This window comes from Aegilops tauschii, chromosome 3 (assembly GCF_002575655.3).
Source record: "Aegilops tauschii subsp. strangulata cultivar AL8/78 chromosome 3, Aet v6.0, whole genome shotgun sequence".
In the NCBI taxonomy this organism is placed as follows: domain Eukaryota; kingdom Viridiplantae; phylum Streptophyta; class Magnoliopsida; order Poales; family Poaceae; genus Aegilops; species Aegilops tauschii.
In genome coordinates this window covers 10383424-10395880 of record NC_053037.3, presented here as the reverse complement: position 1 = coordinate 10395880, position 12457 = coordinate 10383424, and the positions used below count along the sequence as shown (strand labels likewise).

General features: G+C 41.5%; 2 protein-coding genes across 2 annotated transcripts; both read left to right on the top strand.

Annotated features, from left to right (window-relative positions):
* Positions 1-880: 880 nt before the first annotated feature.
* LOC141042600 (uncharacterized) lies at positions 881-1375 on the top strand. The gene has a single exon (XM_073511442.1). The coding sequence runs from the start codon at positions 881-883 to the stop codon at positions 1373-1375; it is 495 nt and encodes a 164-aa protein (XP_073367543.1).
* Positions 1376-1924: 549 nt separating this feature from the next.
* On the top strand, positions 1925-10898 carry LOC109777826 (uncharacterized). The gene is made up of 18 exons (XM_020336383.3): positions 1925-2226; positions 3441-3610; positions 4333-4440; positions 4532-4603; positions 4725-4872; positions 5564-5646; positions 6175-6230; positions 6412-6539; positions 6631-6721; positions 6838-6903; positions 6994-7216; positions 7438-7539; positions 7673-7758; positions 7834-7956; positions 9763-9832; positions 9928-10019; positions 10376-10480; positions 10579-10898. Exons 1-18 carry the CDS (start codon positions 1958-1960, stop codon positions 10690-10692), a joined length of 2106 nt encoding a protein of 701 aa, XP_020191972.3. The 5' UTR covers positions 1925-1957; the 3' UTR covers positions 10693-10898.
* Positions 10899-12457: the final 1559 nt, after the last annotated feature.

Sequence of the window (12457 nt, the reverse complement as noted above, 5' to 3'; positions counted from 1 at the left end):
AAGATATTTGATGAAAGAGGATCATAAATAGTGCATATTATAGTGATATAGTCAAACCCGTAAGTTAAGCTCATGTGACATCTTGGTATGGCTAAACCAATTATTATTCTTCCCCAAAAATGGCTAAACTAAGTGGTTGGTGGGAACTTTGTCTCATTTCAGTAGCCTACAAAGTCTAGCGTCGTTTGATGAAAAAGAGCCCATTACAAGGCGCTTGCTCTCAACTCTCAAGGTCTCGATATCTATCCGCCCCTTTTAGTTTATGGTTGGTATATATGTAAGCATGTGACGGCGCGAATACCCTGACTGACATCTTTGGTGTTACTATTAAACAACTAAGTAAGGTTAGAGTAGCCAGACTTGTAAGAGAGAAGACCAGTGGAGGTCCCCAAAACTAATGTAGAAGATAAAGATAACCAAGTGACCTGCCACGCCGGATTTAACCTATTGCACATGGACGATAGCAGATAGGAATCCCTGGCCTAGAGGAAGGTGGCAACTTAGAACCTTTGGACCAGATTAATTAAACAACGGAAAGGCTACAAATCTGACGTTAATTTTTTAGACATGGAAAATCAAAAGTTTTTTATGGCAATTTATACTGGCACGAGGATAGCAATTGTAGTTTGCAAGCACGGTGATTTTTCTGGCAAAATATGAACTGGGGCGCATTTGTCAAGCTCACCAATTAAACTTGCCATCCTTGACAAACACAACTTGCCATGAAAAACTTACGATTTGTCATGCCTAAAAAATCTGACGTTCGCTGGATATCCGGGTCCATTAAACAATGGCTAGTGCCCGTCTGAGTAACCCATCTCCCTCCTCAAGAGAGAAACCCCCCATAACGAGAATGGGCTTTGTGCGTTCGCCGACTGCTATGGCCATCTGGCGGAGCTGGGCACCGTTGCACTGCAAGATCTTCGCCTGGCTCGTGGTACAGTACCGATTATGGACGTCTGACAGGCGCACCCAGCATGGGCTCCAGGACGAGCCTTCCGCTTGCTTCACCTGCTTGCAGGACCAGGACAACGTTGATCACATTCTCGTGAGATGCGTCTACGCGCAGGAGGTTTGGCATCGTTGCTTTGACAAGATGCAGATGGACATTGCTCCGCCAACCCAGAACATCACTTTTACCGAATGGTGGTTCCAACAAAGGACGAGGTTCGCGGGCAAAATTCGTCGTGGTTTTGACTCCTTCGCGATCGGCACAGCGTGGGCTTTGTGGAAACAGAAAAACGCGAGGGTGTTCAATAGAGTGCTCGATCAAAGAACGCCCGAGCAACTGGCGACGCTTGTACTTTCGGAGATCAAGGAGTGGTCGCTAGCTGGATTTGGTGTAGGAGGCTTAGATCCGTTTGTGAGAGAGTGATTTTGTACTTATCTCGGTGTTGGTGTTTGTGAAGCAGGATGTTTGCATCTTGCTAGACTGCTTATAATTATCTTCTGTCTTCTATAAAAATATAGTAAGCCATTTTGACGTAATGTTGAAAAAAAAACCCATAATAACCAAACTGTTGTACCCAGCCCGAGACACCATCATAACCAAGGCTAGTGATCGCCAAATTTCCTAGCTCATCTTTTTAGACAAACAGGCGCGGGGCTCTGCTTTTCATTAAAGCGAAGAGTAACCAAGTTGGGGCTGGGTACACCAGCTGTTGTTACAGGGGAGCTCAATCTCACACAGAGAAAAGACAACACACGTACGGCAGAAACTCTCCCTACGGGAGCTTAATCTCGGAATATAATGCAGAGAATGTACGAGAAAAAGGACATTTTTGTTAAGAAACATATAATGCAAAATTCCAGTTGAAGTTTTATTTTCTTTAAAGGAAAAATACTCTGTTGATTTGATTTCATATTCGGGATGATAGTCAGAATGATGCTGCACTCGCACCATAGTCGCAAAACCCCACCTAAACCTCTATAAAATCACAGTCCACGCCCCCCGGCCATGGCGACGCTTCTCCCAGCCTGCTCCGCCTCCTCTCCCGCATCCGCCTCCGCCGCGCCGCCCGGCATGTCCTCCTCCTCCCCAGCTTCTCCAACGCCGGCTGACGCAGCGGGAGGGGCCGTGGAGAAGCCCACGGCGGCGCCATACGGGTCCTGGAGGTCGCCCATCACCGCAGACATCGTCTCCGGTGCCGACAAGCGCCTCGGTGGCATCGCCCTTGCCAGAGACGGCCGCCTACTATGGATCGAGGGCCGCCCCGAGGAGAAAGGGTGAGTAAACCACTGCGTCAATGCTTACAACTGCTTATTGATTCACCGCAAGGCATGAGGAGACGCTCCCAGATTTGTAGTACCTCATAGCTTCGAATTGCTAAACATTGTAGGGGCATATCTGGAGTTGTTTCTAACTGCATTGGGCACGCACCAGTACTGTACCAGAGGACCGACTGGTTCTATCGCCTCAAGTGGATATATATAGCACTGAATATAAGGAAAATGTTATTTGGAGGTGGGGCGTTATGGTCTCTTTACCATAAGAGTAAAGATCTACTTCCTCCGTTCCTAAATATAAGTCTTTTTAGGGATTCCAATATGAACTATATACGGATGTATATAGACATATTTTAGAATGTAGATTCACTCATTTTGCTTCATATGTAGTCCGCTTTGGAATCCCTAAAAAGACTTATATTTAGGAAGGCAGGGAGTACCTCATATCCTCTAGTCTCTATCCTCTATAGAAAGATTCTGTCAGTTCTGAGAAGGGGGACGACATCCCAAACGACACAGATTCCACGACTTATAGCTGGAAGTCTGGAACTGTTTTTCTCTGTATAAAGAAACTATAAAAGTGCATGCACAGGAGTATGTGAGTGATGAAATTTGACATATGACAGATGTATTTGCTTGATGAATGTTAAGTCAACATGCTTGAGAACATTCAAGCATGCAAGCTATGGCCCCAGCGTATTCGTCGTGGCAAATGAAGCCTCTTTCTCCAAGTCACTGCTCTTTTTTGTTGTTGTTTCTCCTGGCTTGCGGTAGTGTTTGTTCGTAGGGTCGTGTTTCTGCTGTTATGTGGGTGTGGCTTTTGGTGTGCCTGGTTGAAGTTGTAATGGTATACTATTTTCTGTAAGCTGCTGGATACCAGCATATATACTCTGAAAACTTTGCTTTCCGTGAAAAACAGGTCCAAGTGCCTTTTCTCTGAATAAAATTGGGTGAGAACCCAGAGCATGCCATGAGTGCGTGCATCCTACACACAAGATAAAATGGTATTGGTATCTCAGATGAATTGAATGATAAAATCCTTCCTCGCTCACAATCAATGATGCCATATATCGAACTCCTCGGCTTGTGTCAATTACTTTATGTTAACGCTGAATATTTGTTGTACCATATTCAATCTTGGTAGGCTTCTATTAGTTTGAATCCAAACTCAAAATTGAATATTTTGTGTCATATTTAACTAATTTTGTATCCAGGCGTATGGTTATTGTAAAGGAGGGTGACAAGCCTGTGGATGTCATACCTCAGGAATTCGCAGCACGCACCCTTGTTCAAGAATACGGAGGTGGCGCATTTGCAGTCCAAGATAATACTGTTGTTTTCTCAAACTACAAGGATCAACGTCTGTACAAGCAACCGACTGAAAGTAAGTGCGATGGTAATCACTTATAATGGAGCTAGTTCAACAAAACTCTAATCCACATGTGACATGCCAATAAAAACAGGAAATTAAGTTGGAATTATATGGTGTCTGTCAGATACAACAATCTTACGTTCCATTACATATCCCTTCATGGGTTAGTGCATAGATTGCATATTGTGTTCATTCAAATGGGTAATACGAGTACAATATGCAATAGAGTATGAAGGAAAAGATAACAGAGAAAGAGTGATGCCAACATAGCCGATACAATATACGGAGTAGTTCTGAAGCCCAGGATTGAATGCCTAAAAAACTTATCTGTGGGATCACCCAATATCGGAATCAATAGGTAGGCTAGCTAAGGCTCTCTGTCCTAATCCTCATGAGTCATGGATCATGACTGCAGGAGAAGAACTTGCATTTAGGTTGAATACTTATCATTGACAGCCGACGAAGTGATATGCTGTGTTTGACAAGAAAACTAGCCAATCTTGTTTGACTGAAAACTGTAGGGGAGGTCTCAGCAGCATATGTTTTGTTAATTATAAAAAACTGTACAAGTAAGAAGGCTGTACAAGGATGAGTACACAAGATGGCTAGGAGGGTTGTAGGAATTGGCACTAAGTAATATCATCTCTTTAGAACCATTTGATATTTCATCTTCGGCAAATTAAATTAAACTATGAAGTTTTTTCATTTGAGATCATTTCACATGATTATTACAGTTGGAAGTCTGCCCGTGCCTCTTACACCCGATTATGGTGCACCTGACGTCAGTTATGCTGGTGGTGTCTTTGATCCACACTTCAGCCGTTATGTTACTGTGATGGAAGGTACTTCACATATAATTTGTTTACAGACTTACATGTAGTCTAGTTGCAGGATGAACTATTGTACTCTTGACATGCTCAAATTTCTTGATAGATCGGCGAACGAGTAACTTGAATCCCGCTACAACAATTGCGTGTATAAACTTAAGCGGTGGGGATATCCATGGTAAGACTAGAAAATTATATAGCTTGTACCAAGTAGATCTATATTTTTGTTTGATTCTTCCTATGTTTACTCTGGGTTGATGTTTTGACTGACAGTACCTCACATATTTTCTGTATTGAAGAACCGAAGGTGCTGGTCAGTGGGAATGACTTCTATGCTTCTCCAAGAATTGATCAAAACAAAAAGCGGATGGCATGGATTGAGTGGGGTCATCCAAACATGCCATGGGATAAATCAGAACTCTGGGTTGGCTACTTCTCTGAAAGCGGGTAAATGGAATTATCGTTTGAACTAGATATTAGTACATGCTGTGTTTCCTTGTAAGATTAGATACAGTTTGTTTCCTTAGATAAGATCCTTAGGATCCAAGTCTGTTTTGTTTACCTGTCATACAAGTTGATCGGCCTGTCGTATATAATGGCACCCTTGTCTTCGCGTAGGTGCCGTACCTCCACTAGATGGTTCCGGGGTGGTGAGACTTTCGGCCTTGCCATTCTGGTGAACGTCTATAAAACCCTAGACCACCACAGGCCCCAACCAGTGACATTCTCTTAATGTCAGTTTTGACTTGGACTTGCATATTTTCGTTCTAATTAAGGAACTATACAGTATTCACATTTTCCTAAAAGCGTATATGGGATTCTGTTTGTATATATATATATATATTACTCCCTCTATTCCTAAATATAAGTTTTTTTAGAGATTCCACCATGGCCTACATACGGAGCAAAATGCGTGAATCTACACTCTAAAGTATGTCTATATACATCCGTATATAATTTGTAGTGTAATCTCTAAAAGACTTATATTTAGGAGCAGAGGGAGTAGCTTGCATCATGGTACAGGCTAGATTAGTGACTAGACTACTGTGCTTAATACGTTGCAGCAAGCTCTAGTATTACACTCCATTTATCATGGGCTTTTAAAATTTCTAACTGCTGCTGATTTGTTTGTGTGCAGAGAGTTAACCAAACGGGTCTGTGTTGCTGGAGGCAACCCAATGCTGGTGGAATCCCTTGCTGAGCCTAAATGGTCTCCAAAAGGTGTCATTTGCCAGCTAAATTTGCCTATATTCCTTGTTATTTTCTTAAAGATATGTTACTATGCTTACTTGGGTGATAAAGACGTTCCTCGTAAGCGTATTATTTCGCTCTTTCGTTTTGTTTCTTAAGTAAGTTAAACACTTTTTTTTGCACATCTTCATGGTTTCTAAAGTAGTGTTCTTGAACAAAGTCAAACAACCTACTCTACTTGTGCTTTTTCATCGTTTCAGTACACTCTTCTATTTGACGATCGAATTGTTTTATATTATGTTGAGATTGACGTCACTAGTTTCTGTTGTTGGTCTATCAATTTATTGATTCAATATTTCTTGGAGCTGCTTTAACTAAATGGACTATCATAGTTTGTGGGGAATTTTTCTCTATAGATCAATAAAGGTTATCTCCAATATGGAAGTGTATATGTGCTATTGTTTTCTGGGTCTTCTGTTCACATATCATTTGCTTCTACGACTTTAGTATTAATATATTTGCTTCTACGACCATGGCTTGATACATGCAAACTTGCAGGAGAACTGTTTTTCATAACTGACAGAGAGAGTGGATTCTGGAACATTTATAAATGGGTAATGTGGTTTTCTTTCACTACTTGAGCTCCTGTTTTTCATAACTGACAGAGGGAGTGGACAAAGAATTGAACATACATTTTGATGACACTGTTAGTGTTTTCTGTCGTGGAGAATGGAGTACATTCTTTGTCATCATCTGATCTTTGCTTGCATAAAATCTCTCTGCACTTTGTATCAGGTTGAACATAGCAATGAGGTTGTTCCGGCGTACACATTAGATGCTGAGTTCACCAGACCATTGTGGGTTTTTGGCAACAGGTCTTACGATTTTCTTGGAAACAGCAATCACATCGTCTTAACTTACAGGTTCTGATAATTCTGTAAAGTTGTTTGTTTCATTGTCACATTTTGTTGATGAAACATCTTTAAATACCATCCCAATACCGATGTAACACAGGCAGCGCGGAACGTCATATCTTGGTGTTCTTGATTGTGATTCAGGCTTGGTTTCATTGCTCGACACCCCTTTCTCCGATTTGTCCAATGTGGTAAGTACCAGAATCTACAGGTCCTCCATCTGAAGTTTTTGTTTCATGTATGTACCATGTCATGTTACTTCAATTTCATGCTGGTGGTTGAGATGACCTCTTCCGTGTTCTGGCAGGTTGCTGGAAATGATTACTTCTATATCGAAGGTGCATCTGCAAGTGTCCCAATGTCAATTGCAAAGGTGTCTAGGATGTGACATCCACATTATTGGTTATGTACCGATGATGTATTAGAGCATCAACTCATGCAACATGTATGTGTTTCTTTCCAGGTGACTTTGGATAAGAACAAAACAAAAGCAATTAGTTTCTCAATAGTCTGGTCTTCCTCACCAGATGTTGTGCAGTATAGACCTTTCTTCAGCACCCCAGAATTTATTGAGTTCCCTACATCCAGCCCTGGGCAGATGGCGTATGCCTATTTCTACCCACCTTTGAATCCCATGTTTCAAGGTTTACCAGATGAAAAGCCTCCATTGCTGGTCAAAACGCATGGTAAGGAAATTAATGAACCCTTTTGATGTCTCAAAATAATTATTCGTAGACAATTTCAGTGTGGCATGCGCGTGCGGTGTGTGTGTGTGGGTGGGTGTGCGCGGGCACACACGCGTCCGTTTATTTCATTGAAAGTTGGATTGTTAAGTGAGTTATAGGATCCTCCGTATTCCATAATTACAACAAAACCATGCAGCTTTGATGCTTCCCACAATTTTCAGGAGGACCTACGGCTGAAACATGCGAAATTCTAGACCTTAGTGTCCAGTATTGGACAAGTCGAGGATGGGCATTTCTTGATGTTAACTACGGAGGAAGCACTGGTTTGTCATTGCCTCTAGTATTCAGATTAGACGGATTCTTCGTTCTATATTGATTGTAATTAAGGCTCCGGGTTCATTTAAATTATTAATTGTTATTACTGTACGCTAAACTACATTGAAATATAAACTGAAGGATATGGGAGAGAATACCGAGAGAGATTATTGGGGAAATGGGGTATTGTCGATGTTGATGATTGTTGCAGCTGTGCAAGATTCCTGGTATGTCCTATCATCAACGATTCTAATAGTATAAGCATTTTTAACAATGCTCACAGTGCATCTTACTTAATTAAGGTCGAGAGCGGGAGCGTAGATGAACAACGCCTATGTATAACGGGGAGATCAGCAGGCGGATACACTACTTTAGCTTCACTTGCATTCAGAGATACATTCAAGGCTGGAGCATCTTTGTATGGTGTAAGTTCTATCTTTTCAGAATATATTATTTATTGGCTTGCTATAAACAAACTTTCACCAGATACTCAGTGGTTTCTGCAGTTTCTGTATTTGTTTTCTTAGAAACAGTGCCTGCATTCTCAAAATGGTAGTCATGGAGGCTAATTTGATCATTCATCCTCTTTTTCGGATACGCGAAAAAATCCCTTCTCCATTTCATTATAAAACGGAAACAAAGTGTTTTACATACAGCAGAACAGACCACAGTAGATGCTAAACCCTACACTGAGAAGAGAACCTATTACTGTTCTCAAAGAAATTTACTCTCCTCGGGTAGGTAAAGAGCAGCAGAAGCTAAAACCGAAGTTTTCCTCTGCTGGCTTCCATTTCAGTTGCCATAATGAGAGTACCAACTCAATGGTTTCTTGGGAAAGAAGAGATTTTGCTAGGCCTTTCCTCATGGAAGCTTCCATTAATGTCGTTTGGTGCATCTGGAAGCAAAGAAAAACTAAAATCTTCCATAATACCCGCCCTAGCTTAGGCTCTTGGTCATAAGCCAAGCAAGGATTGGAGCGGCGTCGCAAGCACCTTCCTCATTCGGAGGGAGAGCGCAAAGAGATCTCTCTTAGACCATAGTCCTTCTCCAAATGTAGGTTTCCTTAGTGGCTGCATCTCTTTGCCTGGCTCAAGGCAGGAATATTCAAGAACATCATGTGTCCTTGCGCGCACCCTTATAGCCCCTATTTGGAACTCAGGAAAATTTCCTGATTCTTGTGGGAGTTGAACTCTTTCTTGTGAAATTTCTGAGTTCCGAACAGGGCCAAGTGTGATGTGCCTTTTTAGTTGACATATACAGCTAATAATATACCCTCACAACGTATTTGCTGGCTCTGGGAACAAGCTCAAGGAGTGCTCTAGGGACTAGGGCTTATGGACAAATCTTAGTCATCATGCCATCCATAATGACCCTGGGTGCGTTTGGTTAATATGGTTTAATAGTTTGTTAAATATTTATGAATTCCTTATGTGTTTTGGTTGCAGTTAATACCAAACAACTCCGGTATGGTTTCGGTAAATACCATATTAACCAAAGTTGACAAGAACTTAAAATATCTCGGTGACTTTACAGGTTCACATCATAAAGTACAAATTAACACATGACAAATTGAGTAATTAACACCAGAAGCATGCTAGTATCAACACCAACAGCAAGAAGGCAGCTAATTAACACCTAGGCAAGGAGCAAGCAACACGCAGCGAATCACAACCAGGCGGATCCATGCTGCATTAGTCATATCATATAGCATTTTCTTATAGCAGGAAGCATTTTAGTATTAGCAAGCACCAAGTAGATAGTGTACACATGCCAGTTTAATGTCATAACGAACTAATGTTGTGCGGCCGGCCATTGTTTCATGCTTAATTGTGAGTCTGACCAAAGGCGAAGATCCCAATTGTCCAGGATGAGCGCTGAGATAGGCCGGGCCTTGCAAGTGTTTGCTGTTTGGTAATAACCAAATTAGTTCGGTTTTGTACAAAATAAACCAAACCTTTAGCGGTTAAGTAATTTGCCAACAATAATGATAACCAATAACCACATCAGCCGGCTCGTAACCGAACGTCCAGCTTTGCATAACCGGCCTGGTCTTGGTTCGATACCATATTAACCAATAACCGTATCCATACGATCGTTTTCATTAGTAGACTGGTTGAAACTTGAAAATGCAGTTTAGTGCCATTTTGGTTGCTATAATTTAGTCGTTCTATTTTTTTGCTGTTTGTTTGTATAAACATAAAAACTAACTCTTTTGCTCAATTGATGATCAGATTGGTGATTTGTCTTTGATGAGAGCAGACTCACAGAAATACGACTCCCATTATATCGACAATCTTGTCGGTAAGAAAGTATCTCATCATTTTTGTTTCGGAAAGGGGTGTTCAACGCATCAATTGTATGATTTAATAGTTACTTCTTCCATTACATCCTTTCAGGAGATGAAAGAGCTTACTATGAGAGGTCACCAATCAACTTTGTCAATAAATTTACATGCCCAGTAATTCTGTTTCAAGGGTTGGATGATAAGGTAGGTGTTGATCATCAACCACATTGGTTATCATGAATTCATGAGTACACAAGTCGGTAGAACCATGCACATGTGTGTTTCTTTAACATTTGAAGTTATCTTTCGACTCTTGAGATTATGTTTCTTCTGTAGTGGATTAGCCACTCTGTTCTTCAGATTGTCATATTATAGTTCCTCCTGTAAAACTAATGGCCAGGCTTCCATATTTGCATAGGGTTTGTATGTACTTTGTTGAACATACTTAAGATTGATGAATCATTGCCTGCAACATTTCTTTGTGCAAAATTACAACCTGCATTTAGCTAAGGCTGAAATAGACCGTAGCAAAATATTTCACTTGCCTTAATGTTTCACAGGTCGTACCACCAAACCAAGCACGTAAAATATACCAGGCTTTGAAAGAAAGAGGTCTGCCTGTTGCTTTGGTTGAGTATGAAGGGGAGCAGCACGGGTTCCGCAAGGTTGAATACTGTACTAATAGTTGCCTTTCTACATCTTCTACCCTGTTAACTTTCAAGGTTGTCATGGATTTCATCTTCACATTTTTCACTCTGAACAGGCCGAAAACATCAAGTTTACCTTGGAGCAGCAGATGGTGTTTTTCGCTCGATTAGTCGGGAAATTTGAGGTGGTGGATGATATAACTCCAATCAAGATCGAAAACTTTGATTGAAGTGCAGAAGAAACAATCGTAGCATCAGCTTACATTTTCTTTTAGAACTTGACTTTTTAGTGTAATGGTGTCTTGTCGCTATGTAACTGTTTACGTGTTTTACAATGCGTCTCTTCACATTTGTTTTGGATTATGATAAATAGAACGAGATGCCCACCATGATGTTTTCTACTTGCCCAGCAACAAGAAAGAGCGTTCTCTAGTCATGTCATGTTTTCAAGTGGAGCATGCAAAAAGTTGTGGACCCTAATAGAGAGCTGACGTTCCCTACAGGAGGACGTTGCACGAATGAACGCTTCCCTCATGGAGGCTCACGCGAGTGAACGGCGTTCGCTCAAAAAACCTCCCCAGGAAACGTTTCAGGAATTGCCATCCTATAATAGAGAGATTTGTTATCCTATAACAAATAGATTTGCTAGGACGCGGATTTGGTGAACATGGGTACGCATGCACCCTTTATGAATAGTAAATTTTCAAAAAATACTAGAAAAAATCAAAAAATCTGAATTTATTTTTGTAATATACATAGTCAGCCAGTATACTCGCATATGAAGTGTCACGAAAACATGACATCCGTGATAATCTGGGCAAAAATGACAAAATCGAAGCTAATCAAAACTATATTAAAAACATTGTTTAATGAATAGTATGGTCGTATTTGTATTTTCTTCACTAACAATATCATGAGTGTCAATACATCATGAAACTTCACATGTGAGTAGAATGATCGACCAAGTTTCATGCCGCAAAAATTCAGAATTTTTTTATTTTTCTTGTATTTTTTTATGAATTTACTATTCACGTGGGTGCGCTCTCACTTATGTTCACCTTTGTATTTTCGTGCTAAAGAAGAAATAATTGTTATGCTATAGAAGAAAATTTGTCATACTATAGCAGAGAAAATTGCCTGGCATTTCAGAGATTTAACATGCTGTAGTCAGCAGAAAGAATAGACAGGCTAAAAGAGAAGAGGAAAGTCATGCTTACATGTTTACAAATTACCATCTTGCGGCTATACCTGGCCAAAACTCAGGCCGGGCCAAGCTTTGTGTCGGGCCTAAAAAGGCCCGCAGCAGAAAACCTAGGTCCGCGCCCAGCCCGGCCTTTGGGCCTAGATTTCAGGCCCAAGCCTAGCCCAACAATGCAAAAGCCCATCGGGCCTCAGGCCGGGCCACTTCGCTTAAACACACATGTGTCAAGCTCAAGGCCAGCCCACCCTGGCATTCAGGCTCAAATTAGGCCAAGGCCCGGTCGTGGGCAAGGCCGGGCCGGGCCGGGTTTCCCATGGCCAAGTATAGTTGCAGCAGAGGAGAATTACCATGTTAGCGATGATTGCCATGTATTGCTATGGTACACATAGAGAGAGTGCCATGCATGTCCAAGAAGTTGCCATGCTACAGTCAGAGGAATTGTCGTGCTACCCAGAATGTCATACATGCTTTTAATAATTGTCATGCCACATCACAGGTGCAGTACTGGGAAAAGGCTTATAAGTGGCCTCATATTAATGGCTGGCGTGGATAGGTACTCATCACTCCTATTTTTGGAGAAGTAGCAGTGACGGCTGACACCTCTTGCCCGTCACTTGTATTTATCGAGCAATGGCGGGCGGAAATGACCACTCACCACCGGTAAACTCTTCCAAGATTGCCCGCGTGATGAGAACTGCCAGTAGCGGGAAGCGCACAACATGCCCGTCACTGGTGTATCAGTCAACAATGGCGGGCATGTATTGTGCCCGCGTCGGATACATTTTTAATCTGGA